General features: G+C 39.0%; 1 protein-coding gene across 5 annotated transcripts in view; it reads left to right on the top strand.

Annotated features, from left to right (window-relative positions):
* Positions 1–24,638, top strand: part of mapk8ip1b (mitogen-activated protein kinase 8 interacting protein 1b) — a 55,841-nt gene extending 31,203 nt beyond the window's left edge. For 2 of the 5 annotated variants that reach the window (XM_067495604.1, XM_067495608.1), the window contains exons 3-12: positions 3,780–4,037; positions 8,826–8,907; positions 10,660–11,796; positions 14,245–14,320; positions 14,941–15,113; positions 15,338–15,441; positions 16,367–16,483; positions 17,705–17,775; positions 17,998–18,096; positions 18,736–24,638. In XM_067495604.1, the coding sequence (XP_067351705.1) occupies positions 3,780–4,037; positions 8,826–8,907; positions 10,660–11,796; positions 14,245–14,320; positions 14,941–15,113; positions 15,338–15,441; positions 16,367–16,483; positions 17,705–17,775; positions 17,998–18,096; positions 18,736–18,808 (2,190 nt within the window). In that variant the 3' untranslated portion in view covers positions 18,809–24,638. The remainder of the gene's footprint in view (positions 1–3,779; positions 4,038–8,825; positions 8,908–10,659; positions 11,797–14,244; positions 14,321–14,940; positions 15,114–15,337; positions 15,442–16,366; positions 16,484–17,704; positions 17,776–17,997; positions 18,097–18,735) is intronic. The other 3 variants (XM_067495605.1, XM_067495606.1, XR_010913585.1) reach the window with 2 other exon arrangements.
* The last annotated feature ends 986 nt before the right edge of the window (positions 24,639–25,624 follow it).

Below are 25,624 nucleotides of genomic sequence, written 5' to 3'. Positions count from 1 at the left end.
TTGTTTACACACAAAGGACAAAGATAAACTGTACAAAGACAGTGAACAAAGCAGAGAGAGGGTAAGAAGCAGGAAAGAGGAAGAGGAAGCTAAGGGAAAAATGAGAGAGGCATTAAAAGAGGAGAGAGAAAGAGCAGTGAGGGTGTGTCCAATACAAAATTGCAAGAGGAGGATATCAATTTCCATGGCAACAGTGTTTCTCTCACCTATTGCACATGTCAGAGCTGGAAATGCATGCAGTGTTGGTGCATACACATGCTCACACTGCCCCCATTGATTCTGTTAACAGCATCTCACTAAGGCTGCTCGATTATGGCAAAACACACAATCACAATTATCAGACATTGTGCTTGTGATTTCATTCCTGTACTTATTGAAATCATGCATTTGATCAAGTATTTGTACCAGTAGATCTTTTTGAACTTTAGAAAGATGGCCTTTAATAGAAATTCAAAGCAAACATGAATTCATAATAAATGTTAACGCCTAATTAAATGTTAAGCCTTTGATCTTATTTGTTCTTTTGTTCTCCAGTCGCCCTTATTGCACTTTCAGATGCAGAGATTACATCTGCTGCTTCTTTTTGCAGCTGTCGCAGGATAGGTTTACAGACCATGCTGTTTGTGTGTCTATTCATGTGTGTCAACTTCATATTAAACAAGCATTTCTTGGTTTTAACTTTGCGTTTTAAAACATCAACACTTTCTGTTGTTCTGAGGTCCAGAGGCTCAGAGCATAAAAACTAAAAGACGCCTCACCAAAAGTTTTTCTGTAGCACTTTGGAACAACTAAAAGACTCGAGCCAGAGAAGAGACTGGTTTCATACACAGGCTAGTGCAAAACCATGAAGTGCTTTAAAAAAAAGTAAAATCATTTTAGAAACAATATGGAAGCTGACAGGCAGCCAGCATAAAGACTTTAAAATAGGTGTGTTATGTGGTTTCCCTTTCTGGTTCTTGTCACGATTTGGGCATGGAGTTCTGAATTACCTGTAAGTGGTTTATGAGGTATTTGCATTGAACAGAGAGAAGAGCATTACAGGTGTCTGCATAAAAGTGTGCATTATATGTTGTTCATTGAGAAATGGCTGTAGTTTAGCTTTTATTTCAGGTTATCATAACACAGATTTGGTAGCACACGGAGTGTCAGCTATAGAAAAAGATGCCATGTCAAGGTCAACTGTATCAAAAGCAGCACTTAAGTCCAGTAGAACCAAAACCAAGGGTTACTCTTTGCTTAAATATTATAATATTATCAATGGTTCTTCATTTATGTCAGCACCAGTTGTATTTTAGGAGCTGGTTTTAAGTGGTTAGACTTACTCTTGCCTTTTTTGTGTTGTTGTATTTGACTTGTTGGGAGTGTGGTTTCTCTGCTTGGAGTGCTGCGATTGGATGAGAGTTAAGCATCACAGCATCTTTGGGGCAGCAGTGTTTTCTCAGCCTTCTCATCTCCACTGAGCCCCTTGTCTCTTAGCAACAGCGGGCAAGGCTCTCTTAAAGAGGCTAGATGTAATTTGAGGTCATAAAGCAAGAGAAACACAAGAAACACATTGCAGTAGGTATCTATCTTTGGTAGGTGAAAAGGTGAGCAGAAGGTGATAGGAGAGATGAGGAGAAAAATGATGGTGGCTGTGCTGTGATTGCAGGCACAAACACACAGGCGTTGGTGATGTGGCTGAGCTTAAAGTAAAGGAGGGATGACAGGAGCATCTTGTCATAAAGATCATCAGAATAGGGATTGATTTATGGATACTCACAGGATGGATAGTTGGGTAGGATGGACACATGCATTGATGACTGATCGATGACAAGTGGCCAAGGCAAGCAAGGAAAGACAAATGGACAAATTGATGAAAAGATATCACGCAATAGTAACTGTGAACACTCTGCACATCACTTTTACACCATTACAATTAGGTGGTTTCTCATCTAAATTTGAATCACATAGACAAAATCAGCTGAAGAAAACACAAATAAATGCATGTTGTTATCCACTTTTCTGTTAACTTCATTGAGAACTGCTGCAGAAGTGGAGGTTGTAACAATTAACTAGCACCATTGAAACCTCAGGATATTCTGGGTGTTTCCACTCAGGTCGTGTATTGGGGAAATTGTACTGGGAAAACTCATATAAAACCTGGTAAATAATGCTTTTGTCTGGATTTTTGAAAAAGTGATGTTCCTGCTTTTTAATCAGAGCATTCAGGTTTTGGTCCATCTTCCATTGTTTACACCCACAGTGGAATTTTAGTTGTGTTTATCATCTAATCTGTTAATTTGTGACTGATGACCATCTGAACCTAAAGTAAATGGTAAAGAAACCTTCCTTAGGTCATTTGTGTTTTCTGCATGTCATAATTTGATAAGATTGCCTCATTGCATCATTAAAAGGGACAGGTGGACCATAAATGTTAGTGCAGATAAACAAAAAATCACATTTTAGTCCCTATTCAAACCATTTTAGCAAATGCAGCAGCCTTCTCTTAAATACACATAAGCCATTTCCCAACTTGAAAGAGTCCTCTGCATATCTGTGTTCTGTGTTTTGCTGCATACAAATTCGCCTGAAGGCAACACTTTGCCTACAGAATTGGATTAACATCTATCTCGTTCATCCATTGTAAGTCAGATCACCATCTGCAGCTGCGCACACACAACTCTACTTTTGTTTTTACAAATAAAACATAACATATTCTTCATAATACAGCAATTTACCATTGTACAGCTAGTATGGAATATTATAATACTTAACACAATCACTAATCATCTCTCCTAAAAACCAGGAAAGGGACCTTTTCTGATTAATGTTGTTGTGATGATGGCTAAAGGTTGTTCTTCATTTAAGTTTTCCTCCATCATCACTGACTCAGGCTGTTTGCTGGACCTTTGCTGATTAGTTTTCCATTGCAGTTTTGATTCACTTGTTGAAGTGGGTGATGATTCACTACCATTTATTATCTCACCTTATAAATGATTGTACTGACTGAACTACAGAAATAGCTAAAATAATTCATAATACTGAAAAATAAAATCAGTTTTCTGGTCTGGAAGAGGTTTTGATCTGTTACTAAACTTTAGCTAATTTAATTTCATGTTACATTTACTTTGCATGTTCCAGGTTCCAGACTTTGGTGTTGGTCCACTTGAATATTTATGCGTTTATGTGTGTGAAGCAAATAGCGAGCTGCTCCGCTATTAAACATCTACATCAGCTGACAGGAAGAGCTACCATGTGCTGTGGTGTGAGTGTAGCAGTGAGGATGGTGACGATAAGTAAGGCACAATGTGCTGGCCCACTGCCCTCTGACTTACTGTCTCTCACATGATGCTCATGTTTGTGACCTGCTCTGATTTCAGCAGTAATGTAAAAAACAAATCTCAACACACAATCTCTGACATTCGCTAATATGAACTAAACAAACCGTAAGAACAATGAAAATTGATGTTAAGCTAGATGAGAATTAAATTTAACTGCAGTCTTTTATTAAGAAACAGACTACAGTGACAAAAAGCAATAAAACTAAATGCCAGTCAGCAGAGCTGAGGGAGTCTTCAATCTTAATGCTGATGCTGGGAATAGTCTCTGATTCTGTTTTAACTGCTCAGTTTTAGCAGTGAGATTGTTACTGACTGAAGAGAGAGCAGCTTTTAATTGGACGGCTAAATCTCCTCATCCCGTGCACAAACACAGTCTCACTCTGTCGTTCTCTCTCTCTCTCTCTCTCTCTCTCTCTCTCTCTGCCTCGACTGCCGGTGTGCTTCCTCCAATCCCTGCAGGGCCATGTGAGGCGAGGAACCAATAGTATGTCTGGGAGGGCGGAGCTGGGTGCCGTTGGCCAGCTTCAGGCAGAGATGCTGCATTTAGAGCTAATAGACAGTGCTGACGGTTACCGCGGCGACAAAGAGTCCTCAAAGGCATCTGCCATTGCACCCCCACCAGTGATCAAGGACCCTGTAGCACCTGTTACTATGGATACTTACCGGCCCAAGAGACCCACGACCCTTAACCTCTTCCCGATTGTGCCACGAACACAGGTAAAGCCTGGATTAACCTCATACACACGCACACACATAGATTTTCTGACCAGTGGCTAAATATTGATCACAAACCAGGAGAGAAAGAATGTAGTTTTAGTGATTTCTTTTTATGTGTCGGCCTGTCTGACATTTAAAGATGAAAACATAAATAGACAACCCATGTGACATCACTATTGAATTTATTGCAATTGTTTCTCGGACAGGATGCGTTGCTGGACTGAACAATACCCTCAGTTGTTAAGAGAGATTTTTTTTCTGTGGTGCCCGTCTCTGTTTGTGTTTGACTGCTGCTAGAGCTCGTGACTGTGCCTGTGTTTACGTGAGGCTGGATGTGTGCATGTTGTGTGTGAGGGTTGATCATTATCTTATTGATCTCATCGTGCGTATGCATCCATCTCCTCACACAGCAGAGCTCTACTCCATATTTCCTTTCACTAAATGGACACAGGCACTACAGGAGTGCATGATTGTGTGTGTGTGTTTGTGTCTGTCTGTGTGTGTGGGGGTGCGTATGGGTGTACGTATGCCTGTGCTAAACACACTTTCAACAAGTGTCCAAACTAAACTACAAATTACATTGTCTGTAACTTCCCTCTACTGTATTTTCAGGATCTCGTGTCATACTTTGCCTCCAAAACCAATACAAATAAAATTTGAAAAATCAGATTTATAATGTTGTTAAGGTTTGGTTTGATTGATTAGGTTTAGGGAAAGATTGTGGTTGAAGTTGGCCCTGATTACGATTTGTGTTAAAAAAAAATCCACACAATGCTCCTCCCTACAACACCACTGCTGAAATGCTGGGACAAGTAAGATAATTGGTTTAGTTTCATTGCAGTCAGGAACCCATTTCACATTACACATAGAATTCAACACAACAAACACCTTGATACTTAACTCTTGTTACATGCACATAGTAATGTATATGTAGTGTATAGTGAGTTTGCCTTTGGCTATAAAGCACACACACACACACACACACACACACACACACTTCCCCACAGTGCAGGCTGTCAACATGAATCACCAAGCAGCTTTATATTTGTGTGTGCTGCGTTCATGTCTGGTTTCATGGAAAAAAAGTCTACTGTTCTGCTGATGTGTCTTTGTTCTTTTGTTGTGTGTGTGTGTGTGTGTGTGTGTGCGTGTTTGAGCTGTCAGTACTGGAAAGCATAAAGGATATAATTGGTCTGAATAATGTTTCTCCTTGGAAAGTCTACCTGTCTCCTGGGACCTTTTTCACTTTCTTCTATTGTAGCATCAGACAGCAGCAGATCTTAAATTTCTTCATTTTCTGGTCTTTTAATGTAGCTTCGTTATTACAGATGATGTTTTAGCGATTTTCCGCTATATGTAAAATGTGTTGCTATGTCCCATGTTTCTAATCCATTAGCTTTAGTCTTTTAATTTTCTGGCTAAAACACTGTCTGATATACTTTATCTGCTCATGCATTAGTCAGTGCCAGCAAACCTTGCAAGCTGTTCTGAAAGATATACATTGGCATTTGGCATGTGGGCTTCATTTTCACCAAAGGAAGCTGTCAATTAAGTAATTTATTATGTAGTCTACTATTCTATTCTACTACTTCTCTTACTGATGTTTTAGTGTTATACCAGGACACATCTGGGGTATGTTTTTCTCTCTCTGCTGTAAAATGCTCTTGTATTTCCTCTCCATCTTATTGTTGTCTTTTCCTCAGGGCTGCTAGTTTGGCCCTGTAGTTCAGGCCTTATCTTAAGCCTGCCTCTCTCCTCAGGTCTTCAGCTTAAGAAACACTTCCTCGGGTTTCTTTTCAAGGCCAAGTTTGGCACTTTAGTTCAGTGCAGGCATCTCTGGTCATTTTGACAAACATTTGTTTTGTTTGCTGCTCGTCTTTATTCTGCTGCAGAACAATTGGATATTGTTTCCATAGATTTGAAGTATGTACAATTAGAGAGCAACTCCAGAGTGTGCTGGGGCTAGGGGTTTGTAGGCTTTGCCGCCTCTTTCATATGGGAACACAAACAAGGCTGAACTACTTCACTTGTTCCCTATATTTCCCAGAATAGGTAGTAAAAAGTAGTAAGGTAAAAGTAGTAAGTTCTATGCTTTAACAAAAGGCAGCTCTGACCACTGGCCAGGTTTGCAGCGGTGAGACTTTGTGAAAAGCATTTTACATTTATATTTAGTAATTTAGCAGATGCTTTTACCCAAGCGACTTACAAGTGAGGTACAAGGCAGCAAAAAGTCAAGGTGAAAACATCAAAGTGAAGGCCTATCAGAAATGTGTTTACATTTCATGAGATGCAAGTACAAGAAAGAGCGGAAAGCAAGTTTTTTTTTTTTTTTTTTTTAGATAGAATTGATTTAAGAGCATAGGAAGATGCGGAAGAGTTCTGTTTTCAGCAGTTTTTTTAATATTGGGACTGAGTTTGCTGAGCGTGCAGAGTTTGATAGCTTGATCCACCAAAAGCAACATTTTTAAATGTAAAACAGTTTTGTTTCATGTTTTTTATGTTTTGTCTTTTCTGAGACATGGGTCACACTATAAAGATGAACAGTGTAAAACAATTTTTGCAGAAATGAAGGAACAGTTCAATTTCTCAGTATTACTCTGCAGAAGCAGCTTGAAAACAGCAGGTGTGCATGCACATTACACAACACACCCAAATACAGCGATGCAGATCATCAAAGCCAATAATAACAAGTTGAAATATAAAGGAGACTGGAACACACACACAATAACTGTAAGTTTATTTGAGTTGTTGTGGTTATTGACTGTTTGATATAAGCTAAAACCTCTGAATTCAATTAAGTCTCAATTAAATAAGATCATTTTTATTCTATATTTTAAAAAATCAAATGCACTTTTGGTGATAAATAAAGCCATTTCATAATTTTTAAATTTTATTTTGTTTTTAAATGCATGTACTTTTGTGTGTGTCTATAGTTGTATAGTCTATAGTGGTTTCACATGTCTATATTTGGCAAGGCCATAAATTTACAGTCTTTTTAGTTATAAACCCAAGTTGTTGTAGTTTGTATACATCAAACCTTTTCTCCTCAGATCAGTGCTACTGTCTCCCACCTGCTCATTCACTTGTTACTAAGGGAACAGTGCCGTATCTGCCTGCCATACGTAAATGGGAAATGAGTCATGCCGTGGGTGGACAGAGGAGGAGGATGGGATCTTTTTTGGACGACACTGTGTCATAGCAGGATTTTCCAGTTCTCTTTTCAGCTGTTAAAAGCTTTTATCATCTTATCAAAGGCTGGTACCAAATCTCACAGTTTTTCTGCTACTGACTGACATGTGTCAGTACATCCATGGAGTCATGTGCCAAAAACTTCCATCAAATGTTGGTGAAATGTCTAATCTAGTTTGCTTAAAGTTTGTGACCTGAGTGATCAGAACATTTACATCTTTTAACTATGACAAACAGATAAGCTTACACATTTGTTTGTAGTTGTAAGGTCTATTTGTGTCCACCTGGCAAATGTAAGTCATCAGTAATAATTATACATAAAGCTTTGTATAATGCTGATGCATGTAGTTTACAGGGGGTTTAGGAGCTGTTTCGCAAAAATTAGCTTCATACAAAAATAACACAAAGAGTAAACCAGGGGTTGTGCGCTGAGGAGCTAAAAACTCAGCTGACATTAACTTTACAGTTCAATAAAAATGATGTGAATGCAAAGATATGAATCTCTCATCACATTGTCACATTCTTTTCATTTTGCTATTTTAAAGGTCCATATGATAACTACCCTCTCAATGTCACAGATTGCGCATTAGGTTTTAAAGGACTCAAGTAAGGAGACAGCTAGAGGAGGTTTTAAAATAAAAGGGGTTTGTTGTGGGGAATTGGGATTGCGGGGGGGAAAAAAACAGAAACATTTCTCCAAAGGGAGGACAGGAAAACACAAGCAATAAATGCAAAAAACTAAGAATCAGAACATAATCCTAAATACAGGAGTGAGGAAACTAAACTAGACACAACTAAACTGTGACTGAGCTGAAGATGGAGGGACAACGAGATACACATGCATACGAATACACTAAACTAAGGGAGGTGCTCACATACAGGGACTGGACGTAGCAGTAAAACAATGACAAATAAATAACCAAACCTGAGACCAAACACATGAGTACAAAACACAGGGATACAGGAGTCCAAACAGAGAAATGACCCAGGCGCTTGCTGTCCAGAGGCATGCAGCAACAACAAAGATGAACTGGCAGGGCACTGAGGGGAAAGCCGGGTTAAGTACACACGGGCACACGTGAAAATAATCAGGGCTGATAACGGGTAGAGAGAACCGAAAGACAGGATGTTGGCTGGGGGTCTACAAAATAAAGGCTTGCTAAGCAAAGCTGAGAGAGACAGGAACAAACTGAACTCAGGTAACGACTGTGACACTCAACTAAGGTATAAGGAAATTAAGATTATGTGTCACTATTACTGATTCATAAGAAAACAAATGCACAGTACACGTCTTATCTGTCTGTGTGTGTGTTTTCCTACTGGGTACAAGGTCTGGTTCCCTTTAAATGTGCAGCGCGGAGCACAAACAAAAGAATCCCGGCTCATTCAACAGAATAAAAGGTTTGTGTGTGTGAGAGTGCATGGGTGCGTGTGTGTGTGAAGTGAGAGAGAGAGAGACAAAAAGTTGTGTACACTGAGTGTCAGCATCCAGCACTCAGCGATCAAATCTCTGTCTCTCTTACCCTGTTTTCCCCCGTGCTGCTTTTCTTTCCCATCACGTCCCTCTTCTTCTTTTCCTCATTTTCTGCGTTTCCACAGGACACATTAAACAACAACTCCTTTGGGAAGAAATACAGTTGGCAGGAGAAAGTTTCGGGCTCGTCCTCGCCTCTTAAAACAGGTGAAATGTTCTTTCCTACCAGATCTTTACACTATGAAGTTCATGGTTTAGTTTAACTGGTGAGTGATTTTCTTTTGTCGATGATAACGGGAATGTGCAGACCAGAACCACGTATCCGACATTAACCATCCTTGACAAGGCATTTTGTGAGTGTCTCTGAAAAACAACAGAGGACAGTGTTAAAGCTTGATTATCATACTGGGTGTAGCGAGATGAAGCAAAGCTATAAATAATAGCTGTGTGTGTGTTCGTGTGTTAGCCAGCTCTGGGCTTAGCTAGCGGTGAGCTGTCATATCTCACAGATACAGCTCTGTTGATATAAGACTAAAGAAAATCAATGCCAACTCACCACTATTGGAGCACAATTTCACATACTGTATTATCAAGAAATCAGGATAAATCCGTTTGCCTTCACTCATAGTGCTGGCCTGAACCATGCTCATTAAATTCATATTAATGCAATCCTTTATACCAAAAAAAAGTTGTAAAGGTAGCTTGTTTCATTTTCACTAGTATAGAACAAAAAAATGTTTTTTTGATTAAAGTGTACGTAAATATAAAAATTAATGGCCAACAACACATCACAAAGCAGCCCCTCAATCAAACGGTATGTGGAACCTTTCATATAAGTGAGAGAAAAACGGGGAACAGAAAAATATTTTTAGAGAAATGCAAAAACACTTTCAATTATTCTATTAAATGATAAAATTGATTTAGTATTAAGAAATAAAAAAGGAAACTGGGCAATACAGATTAGACAATGAAAAAACATTTATTGAAAAATAAATATGTAAATAAAAGACCATTACAATGACACTGACACCTAATATTTCCCCAGCGTCTGACGTTTTTGTAGCCATCAATAATTTTTTAGGTGATGTTAGACCAGATAGTCCAGTCGGCTGTATATAAAACGTGCATTAGTTTCTTTTTAGCCTTTTTATCAACCTCCATCCATCCATTGTATAAACTGCTTATCCTGTTAAAGGTCACAGGGTGCAGGAGCTATCATTTTGTGAAAGCCAAGAGACACCCAGGCCTTTTTTCATTAGCATGTCTATTCAAATCGCTAACTAGTATTGTTGTCTTATTTAGTGCAAATGCATGAGTATTAATCAGTGTCAATCAAGTAAAAAACAAAACAAATTGAGGCTTTATTTAATAATTTACTTTTAATTTTAAACATCTGTGCAGGCCCACAACGCATTCCTTATTTTGAAGATAAGAAATCTGTGACCAATCAAACAACATCTGTGGTGAAATGCTGTTGAAACACAAGTTCACAAAATGCAGACTATAATTCTTTTCACTTAGAGACAAGACAAATTGTCTCAGCTTTGTCCTGAATAGGCTTCGCTCAGACCTCACCCTTGTCAGTGTGTTATCATCTACAGCAAAAATATCATGCCTGGGTTTCCTGGCGGTGGATTATGACATAACACATCAATCACCTTCTCTTGGCTGCACTCTGAATTTGATGAGCAATGGGGATTTAGCTGTGTAATCCTGACATTGTTACCTAACTATTTCTACTTCTGTCTTCCTGTTTCTACTTTACTCTGTCTATCTGTGCATTTGCTGCCATGTCTGCCTTCCTGACTGTTTCTGCATTTGTTTGTTGGTTTTGTCTACATTTCTGCATCATGTGTGTTTATACCATTTGTGTGTCTGATCTTTGTGCATGCGTATTTGTGTGTGTGTGTGTTTGTGCGTCTGTGTTTGTGTTGTTGTTTGCTTCTGCTCTTACTCCAGGTGAGCTCACACCTCCACGTGAGCACAGCTGTCTGAGCGACGAGGACAAGGTGCAGGGTGGAGGAGCACAGACCAAAGACCGTGGGACCTCCACTGACGGCCCCTGCAGACATAGCCACACATCTGGACACCTGCACAGCTCGTCGACAGCGGCTGCAACACGCTCCAAGGTTCAGGAGAAGCCCCCCGCACCCCCACCCCCACCACAGAACTACACACCAGCTCCTCTATATCCCCCAGGGAAGACAGATGGAGGTGGGCATCACCGGGAGAGGATCCGCTACCACACAGACATTCATCTAGAGCCCACAGAGGAGATCTATTTGACACCTGTGCAGCGTTCTGCTGACCCCCTGGAACCACCCAACGTGCAGGACCGGCCTTTCCTCTCACAGCAGACTGAGCAGGGTCGCATGTCCATAAGCTCCGACACAGAGGGCCCACCTCCATACCAGCCACTCCCAGACAGGACAAACCCCTCTATCTATGAGGAGGACGAGGTCTATGTCCCCCCACCTTCATATGCTTCCTGTGTAGAGTCCCTCATCACACCACCCAGCATGGCTCTCTCAGCTCGCTCCTCCCTGGCACTGGACCTCAGCCTGAAGGGGGCGGGGACGGGAGCTGGGGCAATGCTGAGAGCTGGGTCATCAGTGGAGTATGTGGATGCCACGGATGAAAGCTATTGTGGGGAGGATGAGGATGTGGACAGAATAATAATGGCTGGAAGACTGAAGAAAGGGGGAAGAAAGGGAGATGGTGGCTGTGGCAGAGCAGCTCCGGTAAGAACTTCAATGAGCTCAGAGGCCAGCGGCCTTTCATATGACTCAGTCAAATACACACTGGTGGTGGATGAGCACGCTCAGCTAGAACTGGTCAGTCTTCGCCAGTGTTACCGAGGCTACAGCGATGACAGTGACTCTGCTACCGTCTATGACAACTGCGTCTCTTCTCCCTATGAGTCGGCCATTGGGGAGGAGTACGAGGAGGATGACGATGAAGACGACGGGGCTCGGATAGGAGGCGTGATGAGGGAAGCCACAGCTTGTCTGTCTGAAGACTCCACTCCAGAGGCAGACCTGCACTTCTCTAAGAAATTTCTCAATGTCTTCATGAACGGGCGCTCTCGCTCCTCCAGTAAGTCTCTACATGATTTTCTGCAGCAGTAGCCTGTTTCTTGGTCAGGATGTTAATGCTTGCTAACTCTATTAGGAGGAGCATATTTTAATGGAAAAATCTAAGCTGGGAATATAAAGATTTGCCCAAAACCAGTATATCACATATCACATGTACTCAGAATTGGCAAATACTCAAACTTGTACTTACTTACCTACTTGTACTTAGTCTGGGAAATAGTAGTATCAGGAGATTCCTAATTGAATTTTTAGCCATAATTATGGAAGTAAAAAGAGAGCCAGAGAAACATGAATCCAAACGTTGACTTTGCTTAGTTTAAGTAATGAGAATGGTGAGCTCTGTATCTTTAAAGACCTGCAAGACACTCCTGGGTTGCATGCAGTACATGTTAGTCTATCACAGTATCTTTTTACAGCAGTACTTTTCCTGTTACTCAGGCTGGGCTGTGTAATTAGCTTTAAACTAAGAGTAAAAACAAACCCCTATAAATTCTTTCAAGCTGAACTGGCAGCATGGTGAAAAGGCTTAAAATGATGAGGCCATTGAAGCAGAGCTTGTCTGACACAGATCAGCATATACATGACTGGTTTGACTGGTGTAGGCCAACGGCGCTGAGTTGGGTTTAACTTTATGATCATGCTAAAAGTGTTTTTTCTAAGTAGCACTGAGCAATGTGTTATTTTTCTTTATATTATTTTTATTTGTTTGTTATTTTATTTGTGTTTTTGTGACGTCATTTGACCAAATAAGGACATAGTCACTAGTAATATTCAAACTACCTTGTCTTGAGAAACCATATCTAATTATCATCATATAACCTTACTCAGCGTATTCAATACAGCTTTTAAAGAAAAGCTGCAGCTTTTGTGGCTTTGTTGATGTAAGTATCATCATTCTCACAGCAACATGCCGAGGGGAGAAACACAGCTGGATGTTATAATTGACTGCAGGGTGGAGGGACTCTGGGGCATAAATAGTTTTGAGTTTCCTGGCTTTGATTCTAGACCCACTCAGGGCCAATCACAAATTTGTTCAGACTATTTCAGAAACACTTGTAGTCCTTTTCAAACAGAATTATGGGAGCTTTATTTTTAAGTGCTCCACAAGTTTGGCATTGTCATCTAATAAATATCAAAATTGATATAGATACAGTATACTTATGTTTAATACATTCTTATTGCTTCTCAAAACCTAACACCTACATTACTCACAATGCAACTCAACCACCAACACTAAGAGTTGTGTTAGCTCTGCTTACAGATCATGCCAATTACTGTATGTCTCTAACCTCAAGAAGAGATGAAGAGTGACCTGGTAAATGCACTTCGCTTTAACTTCACAGCCTCTGACTCCCTATTTGATTTCAGACTGCTCCCGCTGCAGATAGGAAATAAGCTTTATACAATGTTCACAAATACAGTATTAATACCCCCCAGGATTGTGTGTATGTGTGGTTTTCCCCTTTAACACACTCTTCACATAGGAGGACTTCAGACTGTATTGCGTCACTAAGGACTGGAGGAATCCAGGCAGTTAGAAACAGGAATTCCGATGAACAGATAAATATGCAAGTGGCTTTCAGGAGTGTATACATAGGTGTAAGTAAGTATGAAGAAATGCAATCCAAACATTGCAGTTTAACTATTAACTTTGGAGGCTTGTCAGATGCCTATATGCTTCATGCTGTTTCTAATACTACAGTTTACAATCATTAAAAGTTATAACAGTGACTTTACCTTGCATCCTGGGGATAAATACCAAGTCAGCAGTAACGTACCCATTTATAGGGGGCTGACTGTTTTTTACAGTGTGTCAAAACATTTGCTTTAGCCCTAGTGGTAAAACTGTGAAGTGTACCAAACGGAACGTGTTCATCTGCCAAATTTGAATAATTAAGATTTGTTCAGTAGTGTAAAAGGGTGGACAAATGTTGGAGCTAGAGGAAAGATCATTGAGTCACCAAAAGATCGGAGACCTTGAATCTGCAGCGACCAGGGGTCAGCATGGGAAACATTTGCAGGTCAGTGTGTCCATGCTGACTTCAACTGCCGTGAGTTGGAGATTAGTCGCCTTTATGTGTGGTCAATTCTTCTAATAGCATCTCTTTCCTCTTGGTTACTGTCCATGTGTTTTATATACTAGAAGCAACACAGTTTATCTGAGTAGTTCAGGAGAAGGTAACACATGCGTCAGGGAAATGTGCACAAGTAGAACACATTATGCAATACACAATGCTATCTCATTCATTAAAAAACAGGTTCTAACGAATGCATCCATGCTTTAAATAAACAAAATATGCCCTAATTGTTTCTTACTTCTCAAGACCTTTGTTGCAATTTAAAGTCTGTCATTAATCATTTTATCTGCTCATTTCAATGTGTTTTACAACATATTATTTTCTTTCTCTATTTATTTCGCTAATCTTTTTTCCTTCTATTTGTATCCAAGGTGCAGAGTCATTTGGCCTATACTCATGTATCATAAATGGGGAGGAAAGGGACCAGAGCCACAGAGCTGTGTACAGGTGAGGAAGAAGTCACCTGCATGTCCATTTACATCACCATCATCGCCCCACGCTAAATGCCAAAAGAAATCTGGTCTTTGTTGACCACAAAATCCAAGCAGCCATCTGTTTTCTTTTTTTAGCTTAATGTCCTTGTCTCTGGATCTTTACCTTGTTGTATGTACAGCCCTGCTTCTACGTCAAACTATGCTGAAACCTAGTATATATTTCTTAGTCTGAATCATAATTTTACCAACAGAACTGATTACAGCACTTAATGAATTCCAACGGCGGCCTTCTCTTCTTAACCTGTTCATCTTGATTGTCTTTTTTTTGTTGTTGTTGTTAAATTTTTGTGCAGAAAACATTTCTCTTTCAACAGTCACACTCCAGTTTGCAGAACAGATTAGTCTTTAAATGCTTTTGTGGGCCTCAGACCGACGGATGCATAAAGGGAAAGGGGAAAAAAATAATTTACATACATAGCTGCACCACTGTATACTGATGAACTACACATTGAAGCAGTCAGACAACCCCAGACATGTGTGCAGTGCACATACTGGTTACTGGATAAGGTGGTCATCCAGCTCATAAAAGTTGTGGCCTTCGGATCCTCTACAGAACTAAATCTCTCTCATCAGATTTGTCTCTCGACATGATGACGAGTTAGAGCTGGAGGTGGATGATCCATTGCTAGTGGAGGTCCAGGCAGAGGATTACTGGTACGAAGGCTACAACATGCGAACTGGTGCTCATGGGATCTTCCCCGCTTACTACGCTATAGAGGTGACCAAGGATACAGAGAGTTACAAAGGTACTGACACTATAACGTGAGCTGATTGTGGATGCATTGGTAAAGATGAACTTCATTTTTTTGTCTCTTTGATAGAGTTACCAAAGTCGTAGTATGGTTTTGGGTAGTATGTGTTTGAAAAAACGCTGGCATTTCTATGTTGTGTTATGTTGGCATTTCATTATTTTATCTCAAATTCTTGGCTTTTTTTTCTTCCTTTTTTTTGGTTTTGGGTGTATGTGCAGTGAAGAGCAATGAATGGATGGACAGATACCGGCTAAAGTTTTTGGGCTCAGTCCAAGTGCCCTACCACAAAGGAAATGATGTTCTGTGTGCAGCTATGCAGAAGGTACAAGGCCCATGTTTTGTACATGTTTGTGCTTTTTCTATATGTTTCTATATGTCTATATTTGACTACTATAGTGTAGCAATTATAAGGAAGGATAAATGCCACAAATGCATCAGTTATTGTCTTAGAAAGCATGGCATAATGCAAAATACAGAAATGAAATGTGACATTTGCAATATTTGTGTCAACTGTGTCCACATTGCAAACTGACTTAATACTGTGCTTAGAGGTTAAGAAATCAGGTTAAAAAAAGAGAAACATGCGACACTGCACTTAAAGATTTTGGTGCCACAGGTCCACAGTGCAACACACAACACAGAAAATAGCAGCTTGCAGTTGATAACATCTCCAAAGTAACTAGGTTACAGTCAGCTTTCTCAGGAAAGCTGATTTCTTGACATGACATGTAAATGGGAAAGCCGGTTTGCGCAATCGGGATAGCCGATTAGGCAAACCTGGTTTCCGCAGGTAGATTTCTGTCGGAGAACGCCAATTACTCTGCCATGTATACGCGTAACCAGGTTTCTCATCAGCTTTCTCCAACTATGCATGTATGAAAGCAAAAGCTACAGACAGCAAGCTGCATGCACCTGAGTGTAAGAATGAATGAAAAGGAGAGATGAGTTAACGGGAGAAGGCTGAAATCAGGTTACGCTTGTGTTGCATGTATACGCGGATTTCCCGTAACCAGGTAACTTTAAGTGCATGTAAACACCCTTCCCTGAATACCCGTTACCGGGTACAAATACCCCGGTAACCTAAGGGAAATAAAAAGACGGTAAAGACATTGCCCTTAGGCCACTTAGTTAAGAAGTTAGTACTGTAACTCTAAAGTAATCTGAGTATAGAACTGAGTTATCACCTAAATGTACACTTTTACATTTTAATTTTACATTTAAGGAGTAATATTTAACGTGTTTTCCAGATTGCCACCAATAGAAGGATGACTGTCAAGTACAACCCTCCTTCCTCTTGCCTCCTGGAGATCAGTGTGAAAGGCATCAAGCTTGCAGTTCAAGAAGACTTTTATGCTTGTGACAGAGTAAGACTTACTTACTGTCTCCTTGTCTTTTTGCAAAACAAATGAACGGTTTTTTAAAGTTTTGCCAAATAAAAGCACATCCTCACACCAGAAAACCATTGAGCAAGTGAGGGAAGTCTCGCCCTTGTGGATTGTCTGTGGATGCTGCATCCTTTGAATTTATTTCTCAACATTTCAAAAACATACATTGTATTCCTTCTTTACACTGTACATTTATTTGAAGGCTTTAGTCCCTTATAAAAAAAATCTTCCCTAAACAGTTGCAAACAAAGAACATTGTCAGGCAAACTCTGAAAAAACTGTGTCACAAACAAAAGATGCAGGTGATTATTTATTACTATGCAGCCAGATTGATTTTACTAATAATCACAAATTAAACAAAGCCTTTCATCTTCAGAAAGGCAATTAAATCGACCTATTTCTTTTTTTAAATGACTTTTAGTCTGCAATTCTAAATTGTATCCATACCATTTTTCCTTGAATATCAGCAAAACTCTACAAACGATATTGCACTGTAATCTATTTTGAACAAAGAGGAGATAATGTTAAAAAATGCATTAGATTTGTATACTGAGCTGCTTTTCATTGTACAGTTGAGTGAAAAAAATGTAGGGTTATGTTTTCATGCCCTATATGCCCTTTTAATGTAAGAGGATGCAAACCTCAACTTAAATCTAACATAAGAATAAAGCACATTCAGCTAGTACAAATTTGATTCAATAGTTACATGCCACACTTTTTAAATAATTATCATGTTTGGCTGTAATACTTTTGTATATTGTGCTGATAATACCTTCATACTTTTACTCAAGAAACATTTTGAATACAGAAAATAATATTGACATAAAAGTTTCTACACAACCATATAATGTTGGCAATTAATTATTATTTATATTATAAGTTATTATAGGTTATATTTCAGTTTTAATAATTTTCTTACTTATCTGAAATTATGACAGTTGCCGACTGCAGACAAAATAGGTCCAAGGTGAAGACCTCAGATGTCTTGTTTTGTGAGGCCATTAAAATCTGACAATGTTCCAAATGTCATAGAAATACATTATTTAAATGGTGTGAAAAATAAAAATTGTTGCTGAATAACTTTTTATTTATAGACTATTAGAGTACTCTTTCAGCTGTACAGTACTGCACATGTAGTAACTGTAGAGCCTTTTTGATCTTAGACAGTTATTTTTTTCCGTTTCTGTGTCTTGTTTACAGAGTAACGAGTGCAGTCACTTTTTCCAGTTAAAGAACGTTTCCTTCTGTGGCTATCACCCCAAAAACAGCAAGTAAGTAAAAGCACAATTAAGGTCTGTCAGGAAAGTTGAGAAGACAAATATTTTGTTGACATTTTAAACCTAAATGTTGGTATCCTATGAACGTTTTTTATCTGCTAACAATACAATAAGATGCCACAAACCTGACTTATCAAATGTGAAACTGTAGCTTATTAGACAGGAGATGATTCCATCGTTGGGGGGCCCTAACTGTTCTCTCTGTCTTCTCTGCAGGTATTTTGGTTTCATTACCAAGCACCCGGCAGATCAGCGTTTTGCCTGCCATGTGTTTGTGTCTGAGAACTCAACCAAACCTCTTGCTGAGTCTGTAGGGTGAGCTGAACTGTTGGTAACTCTTAGATATTCAGTATGTGTCATCCTAAACTGACAAATGCTCTGTTATAGGAATACTCTGATCAAGTCACCTCTGTGGCCCTCAATCCAACCTTTTTAATAATTAATTACTGTTCAATGATTCAATAGTATAAACAATGAGCTCATTGCTTTTGGTTGTTAGAAATTTGAAACCCTAATATCTAGCACCACATCTGACAGTTGGGATCTGCAGAATTGTGAGACCACTCCCCATTGTCGTTAAATGCATTGTTGGGAATCTGAAAGACCAAGTAAACCTGGCAAAGACCATGTATTTAAGTTAATTAGGAAGAAAGGTAGAGTAAGATTAGATAATGCTACATACATAATTAATAGGTTACACTACATACATAATTTCTAAATGTCTTATTAAGAAATATAATATACATATAAAATATGTGCAATGTTACATAAAATGGATCTACAGATATCACACTGCTTTGGCTGCACCTGGGCTAAGGAGTTATAGAAGAAGTCCTCCTAATTCTTGGCAGAGCATGATGCATTGGGGAATATATACACTGGGGTGTGAAGTTTTAAATGAGATTCAGATATGTTAAACTGTTGTTTTTTTTTTGTTGTTGTTGTTTTTTTTAGGAAAGCCTTCCAGTTGTACTACAAAGAGTTTGTGGAGTTCTCATGCCCCACCGAGGACATCTACTTGGAATAGCTCTGCCCTGCCTTTAACCACTACTCTCTAGAGTGCAGCGTATCATACCATAATGTTGCATGAAGGACAGACTTATCGAAATAGATAAAAAAAATATTAATACCACATCCAAGACATGATAGGACCAGGACTGGAACTGCGTTGAAACCTTTAGTAAGAAGAAGTGAAGATTAACAAAGGAGGCATATATTGAGAGAGGAAATTATGCAAAATGGAGTCAGTGATGAGTTGGAGATCACAGGCTGTCCATGGAAAGCACAAATGTTAGTATCCCTGCTGCTTTGGCAGCACTATAGCATATAGCATATGGGGTATAGCTGTATAGCGTTTTCTCAGTAGGTGCAACACTGAAATCCCAAGAGCTGGCCTGGACTCCATTATCTTGTGCTTTCACTTTGCAAAACAAAAACAGCAACTGAGATTTGGTCACAAATCCCACAGTGAGTTTGCTTTGACTCAAAACATTTAGGGTCTGAGCATGATTTCTTTAATAAATAAAATCCTTACACTGGAAATGCACACCAAGTCCATCAAAAGTCCATGTAAAAACAGTAAATTCTGAAGCGTATCATTTTAGCACATCTCATACAAAGACATTTCACATTGTTTAAAATTTTATTTAACACAATGTTAATTTATTCCCGATGTTTGATGTTCTGTGCCAAACCTCGTAAAATCTAGGCATTTTTCATTTCAGAGCCATGGGTGTAGCATAGGTTTGTGTTGCCATTCTCTGATAAAAGCCAAGCGACAGGTTAGTGCTTGAAAATGAAAAATAAAAAAGACTTAGGAAAAACGTCATACTTAGGTTAACACAGAAATGGGTAAGGTTTATATTGCTTTGGGAATTGTGACAGACATTTTTGGAGAAAAAGTAATTTCTAATAAAAAATAATAATTTGATGTAATCTTGGGTTAAAATGATTAGGAAGGTTAGGGTCCATGAAATCTTTTTTCCCCACAATTAACCCTCAATTTTAAGTGAAGTGGCACATTTAACTATGGAAGAATTTTTTTGCCTAAATGAAAACAAATTACAATGAAATACAGGATAAATTGCTTAATGTTTTTCCCCCTATGTGAGCGTTTGCCTCATCATAATTCAAATAAAAAGAAGATATGTTTTTTCTACAATAACTAAATAAAATCCTTTTAACTTTTTTTTCTTCATGATGACATAGTAAATGCATAAACTAAAGCATTATGCATAAACATTTATGCACTGTATATTGTCATTCAGGAGTTTTGTAGAATCAGCTTTTTTAATGAAACATTAGTAAGTTTTGCATTTTTAAGCTAATTCAACAATATTTCAGTCTTAAGTCTTTCAACCTCATAATGAATTGAATGAATTAATTTCACTCAATTCATTAAATTAAGCTGTTCAAAAACTAAACTAGCATATTAGTAGACTTACCAACATTCACTGTTGGAGAGAAAAAAGCTCTCAAAATATTATTCTTTTTTTTGTTTGTTTGTTTTGAAAGAAGAAAATAAAGGTTAATTAAGTTAGTTTGTTATTAATTATTAATAATAATGAAGACAGTGTGAACTGTTACCAGACGCTTTTACCTCACTTGTGACTTACAAGTGAGGTACCATGCAAGCAAAATAAGTCAAGAAGAAAACATCAAAGCAAAATGCTATGAGGAAACAGTGTTTCTGGCTCATGAGATGCAAGTGAAACAAAGAACAGATAGCATTTAATTTTATTATTCTATTTTTTTAAAGATTGAAATGCATGTGAGTCTGCTGAGTGTGCAGAGTTTTTTAGCTCGTTCCACCATTATAGGATCATGATGGGATTTGTGGTGATGGGGCCACCAGACGCCATTTGCTAGCAGAGCACAGTGGATGGGAGGGATTGTAGACCTGCATAAAGGCGTTGAGGTAAGCAGCAACTGTTGAGTTGACCACTCTGTGGCATGAGACAGAGCTCTGAGATGTGGAGTTGGTGAATCTCAGTTCAACGTCGACCATGGCCCCCGGATTTCTGGCCGACTTAGTGGGGACAATCACTGAAGACCCAGTGTTGATGCTGATGTTGTGTATTATTGAAGGCCTAACTGGGAAGACTAGAACATCAGTTTTGGAGAGCTTGAGCTGAAGATGTCTTTGTGTCATTGAAGCAGAGATGTCAGACAGACTAGCAGAAATGTGTGATGAAACAGTGGAGTCATCTAGTGGAAAGAAGAGAATGAGGTGTGTGTCGTCAGACACAGGAATGATGGGAAAAGTCTTGTAAGTGGATGGTAGAAACAGGGATGTGATAGAGATGGATAAAAAAAGAGGGCTTGCGGCAGACCTGTAGATGTTTTGAGAGTTACCTTGAAAGTTTGTCCAGATACTTTTGTCCAGGTACGTGGAAGCCAGTCCAGAGCTGTTCCAGATATGCCCAAGTCAGCGTGCAGACAGAAGGATCTGGTGGTTGACAGTGTCAAAGCCTGCAGACAGATCAAGTAGGATTAAGACAGAAGACTGACCTGCAGCTTTTGAAGCCTGGGCGGCAGTGGCTCATTTGGTAGAGTGCTGGAGGTTTGCGCCCAACTCTTCCCAACTAAATGCAGAAGTGTCCATGGGCAAGACAGTCCATCCCCATCCCAAGCCGCACAGTCCTGGGATTCCAGAAAAAAGGGATTCCACGACAATCAGACATTTCTGTGGAGTGACCATGCTTGACATCACACTGGTTGACATCAATGAGGTTGTTCTGAGAAAGAAAATCTTAGAGTTCATTTAGGACGGCATGTTCTAGGGTCTTGGCCACAAATGAAAGAAGAGAGACAGTTCTGTAATTCTCAACAAGGGAGGATTCAAGGGAAGTCTTCTTAAGCAGTGGAGTAATCTGGGCCAATTAAATGATGAATTTTGGTGTTGAATTTAGTCCTTAACCCCATACTCAGAATGTCTTAGTCACTGGTCAAAGCTTAATGTGGTGGGTTTGTGCTGACCAGGTCAACCATCCACACACTGCTCAGACTTTGTAAGCTTGTGGCAACCAGTGAACTGAAATGTGTGAAATACCAAAAAACTAAATCCTTACATTTATAACCGATAATAGTATTCAGACCCGATGATAACAAAACCAGCTCCTTATATTCAGAAAAGGATGACAGTTATACTGGAGAACCAGAGGATGAAGACGTAAGGTAAGACCATTATGGATTCATAAAAACTATTGTTATAATTTGTGTACCATTTGTTATCACCTAGCCAGCTGATATTCATATTAGATGCATTACTGTTTGGTTTAACCCTCGTTTTTATCTTGTGAAGACAGTTTAGCTTTATGTTAAAGTGTACAGTGGGATGTTTACAGCACAACTGCCTTTATCTGTGGTAATTTATCGTACAAAATTAAGATCACTTTGAGGTATTAGAGTCAATGCGTATAGTAAATGCTAGTACACATAGTCTTTTAATGTGTGATCGCGGGAAATAACCCACAGACAAATCAATTCAGTCCAATTCAGCATTTATTATTACAGGTGATACAAGCCAGACAGAATACAGAGTTCCTTCCTCAACAGACAAATGTGTGTGTGTGTAAGAGGCAAGAAAGGAAAATGGCCTGGAGGACTGTGTGTCCTACAGGCTTCCAACTTCTACTACCTCGTTCATTATCTCTCTCCTGACTTCCTCCTATCAAGGAACAGTTTAAGGGATTTCCGGGATTTTTTTGTTTCCCAGTAAATTTCCTGAGAACTGCTCAGTTCTGTCAGGTCATAATGACCCTTCTTCCTGTTTCCACAACACACAACTTACTCAATAAAGTACAATATTTGACTAGATCATTACTATGAGGTACATAGTCTAGGTCAAGGTACTGTATCTTAAGGTAGGGCATGTACACATTTCCAGTTACAAATAATAATGAGGTCCTCTTCTCTTCCGCAGGTATGGAAGGATTATGAAGCAGACACTCCATTTGTTTACATGACATAGTTGGTTGTTACCATGATACAAAAAGAAGCTTATGTTGCAGGTCTCTTTTCTAAGATAAAAGCAATGGTCAAACAGTTTTGCAGGTCTTTCGTTGAAATGGAGAAAATTTGTCAGCTCTGTGGACACAAAGGTCAAGCACAATTCTGATTATTTCACAACGTCTTCAGATGACCGGTCCAAGCAAATGAGATGGGCTTAAATTGTCTCTTCTCAAGCAAGTGGATGAAGATGAATGCTGTCCGACATGTTTTACTTTCATTTGTTGGCCACATGGAAGTTTTTTGACCACACAGTGTCACTGTCTTTGATTGTGTCACCTTTAATGGACTTTTGCTCACTTTTTCTCATAAACATCTTCTTGAGTTGCAAGCTCTGGGACACACAACATGGAACAGAGCTTCACCTGCTTCCTAATTTATCTTAATTTCCACTGACACAAAGTTCTTCCCATTTGCAACTGCTGTTTGGTTTCTTGATGCAATAATTGATGGAGAAGCTTTCCCTGAGAAACCTGATGATGGAACTGGGAGTGAAGCAGAAAAACTCCTCCTTCGTGCATCCATTTCAGCAGCACAGGGGGATGATGAGTTTGATAAAAATTATGAATATGAGCCAATGAAGAAGGTGCCCTCCTCCATGTGACTACAATTAAAGTTCTTTACAACCAAGTTAAGGCTAAGGCTAAGGCACCTGCTGAGCACTAGGAGAAAATACAAAGAGGATTTTCCATCTGAGCAGATCTCAGACGTTGAGTGTGGAAAGGACTTCATGGAGAACAAGGAAATTGCATAGTGTCATTACTTTGTCTTGCGACCATAAATGACTTTAAAGCCACTGACCCTAGATTTACTTGCACTGAATCTTTTCTGTGTGATCCAACTTTTCTATTACTATTTTGGAAATTTGACTAGTGTCAGAGGTTTTCCACAGTTACATTTGAAGGGTGTTTTGTTGTGCCTTGTAACAAAGAAACTGAAGAAAACATGTATTGTATGTCTTTACAGGAAATAAATATAACCTCCAATGAAAAAGAAAAGATTGTATTTGTTCATCCAGTTTCACTCTTTTGAAATCCACAACAGAATAATCACAACTAAAACATGACAAAATGAAAACTTGTGATTAAGACTAATTTAAAATAAATGATTAAAATCTGACTAAAGCAGACTACAGTTTTCAGGAAGTAACTAAAACTAAAATTAAATACAAATTTTCTGTAAAGATCAAAACTTTCTGTTTGCTTTGTTTTAATTTGGGCATTTGAAATCTTCCATACAGAACATCTGAGCGCTCCAAGGAAAGTACAAGGCAGCACATCTGTGAGGCCAACTATTCCCACAGTTTCTACTGGCAAACCATTAACGTAGATGAAAGGTGGGGCTGCCGCTTAACACGTGTAAAGGTCATTAGAATCATAGTGCCACACTTTCCACCACTGATCCATAATCAGATGAGAAAAGAGTGCAGAGAACAGAGCAGGCTGTAGCCGGCCACAGTAGCATATCTGTTTTTTGTTTTTCTTAAAAAGTATTCTGGGTATCTAGTCTGTAGCTGAAGCAGGAGCAGACATGATAGCACTGACTAAAAACACTTTATCACAAAAAACTCCTGAAATGCACCGAGCCTCCTTACTTGTCCATGCTAAAAGAAACTGTGTGATGGTTTATGCATGAATTTTTTCCGTTCAAACATTTTAGTGGATTCTATTGGTACTGTAGTTTCAGTTCCTACCATTTGCTCAGTAAAACCTTAGTCCTTAATTCTAATGGCAGACTCTCTCCGCTTTTTTATTATGGGTTTTAACTTGGTAGGAAACCACTGACAAGTTGGTTCGATAGCAGGAAAAAAACAATACATCTGTGTTTATCCATCTGTTGACAAGCTCCAACAAATGCAGCCTCCTTCGTGTGGTGTTCTTGTAACTTGGTCCTCAACTTGGTAGTTTCCACATCAAAACTACTAAATCCTCTGAGTGTGGCAGTGATAAGATAACAAGTCTGATCTATGGTACAGAAAGTACAGGTACTGACAAGGGAGCAAAAGCGAAACTCTGGTGTCTTCAGATCTTCACTAGTAGTGCCTCTTTTCCATCATTTTATTGTAACCTTCCACAGCATTTTAAGGTATTTCCATTGAGTGTGTGTTGAATTTAAAAGTTTGAATGAAAATTGACATATAGGAATGTGCAGACACGACTTGTGCTTTTTTTCGACTGCACGCAATATCCTGTACTGTACCTGTGCTGTTGGAGACCAGTTTTTGATTTCATATTTAATTTAGAACATTCTTCTTTCATTCCTATCTATGTACCATTGTCACTGCGTGCAACATTTTGTTTGTAACTAAACCATACCCAGATTTTTTTTTTATCCTTATTCTAAGACAGTAGTGTGTGTACATAACGTAATTCCTGTAGCATCAAATAGTGGCACTCCTGCAGCATCCACTGGTAATGCCAAGAGGTACCTTTGGTGTCCATATCCATATTTGACATCATTACGTGACGCTTCACTGAGAACTAAATTAGATCACGATCCTAAGCCGAAGAAACCAAAGGGTTGCCACATTGTTTTGAGACATCGAGCAGGGGTACAGCACAGCTGTGTGCAGTGAAAAATAAACAGTGAGTGCATTGTTTATCACTAACACTGATTTGTAACAGATTATTTTATGTGGTCTATATTTTGCCGAAGAGCACATTTCTGTAAAAGAAACAAATATAAAGGATATGGACTATTCAGCTATCTGAACATGTACTTAGATGGTGGCTATACAAAGGGTGTACAGACATGCCATATATAAATAATTTATTTTGTATTTGTAATTACAAATATTACATTGTATTGATTCAACATTTAGTATGTGAAATCT

The sequence above is a fragment of the Channa argus genome, chromosome 2 (assembly GCF_033026475.1).
Source record: "Channa argus isolate prfri chromosome 2, Channa argus male v1.0, whole genome shotgun sequence".
Lineage (NCBI taxonomy): Eukaryota > Metazoa > Chordata > Actinopteri > Anabantiformes > Channidae > Channa > Channa argus.
The sequence above is the reverse complement of the archived record's forward strand: the minus strand, read 5'-3'. Positions and strand labels throughout refer to the sequence as shown.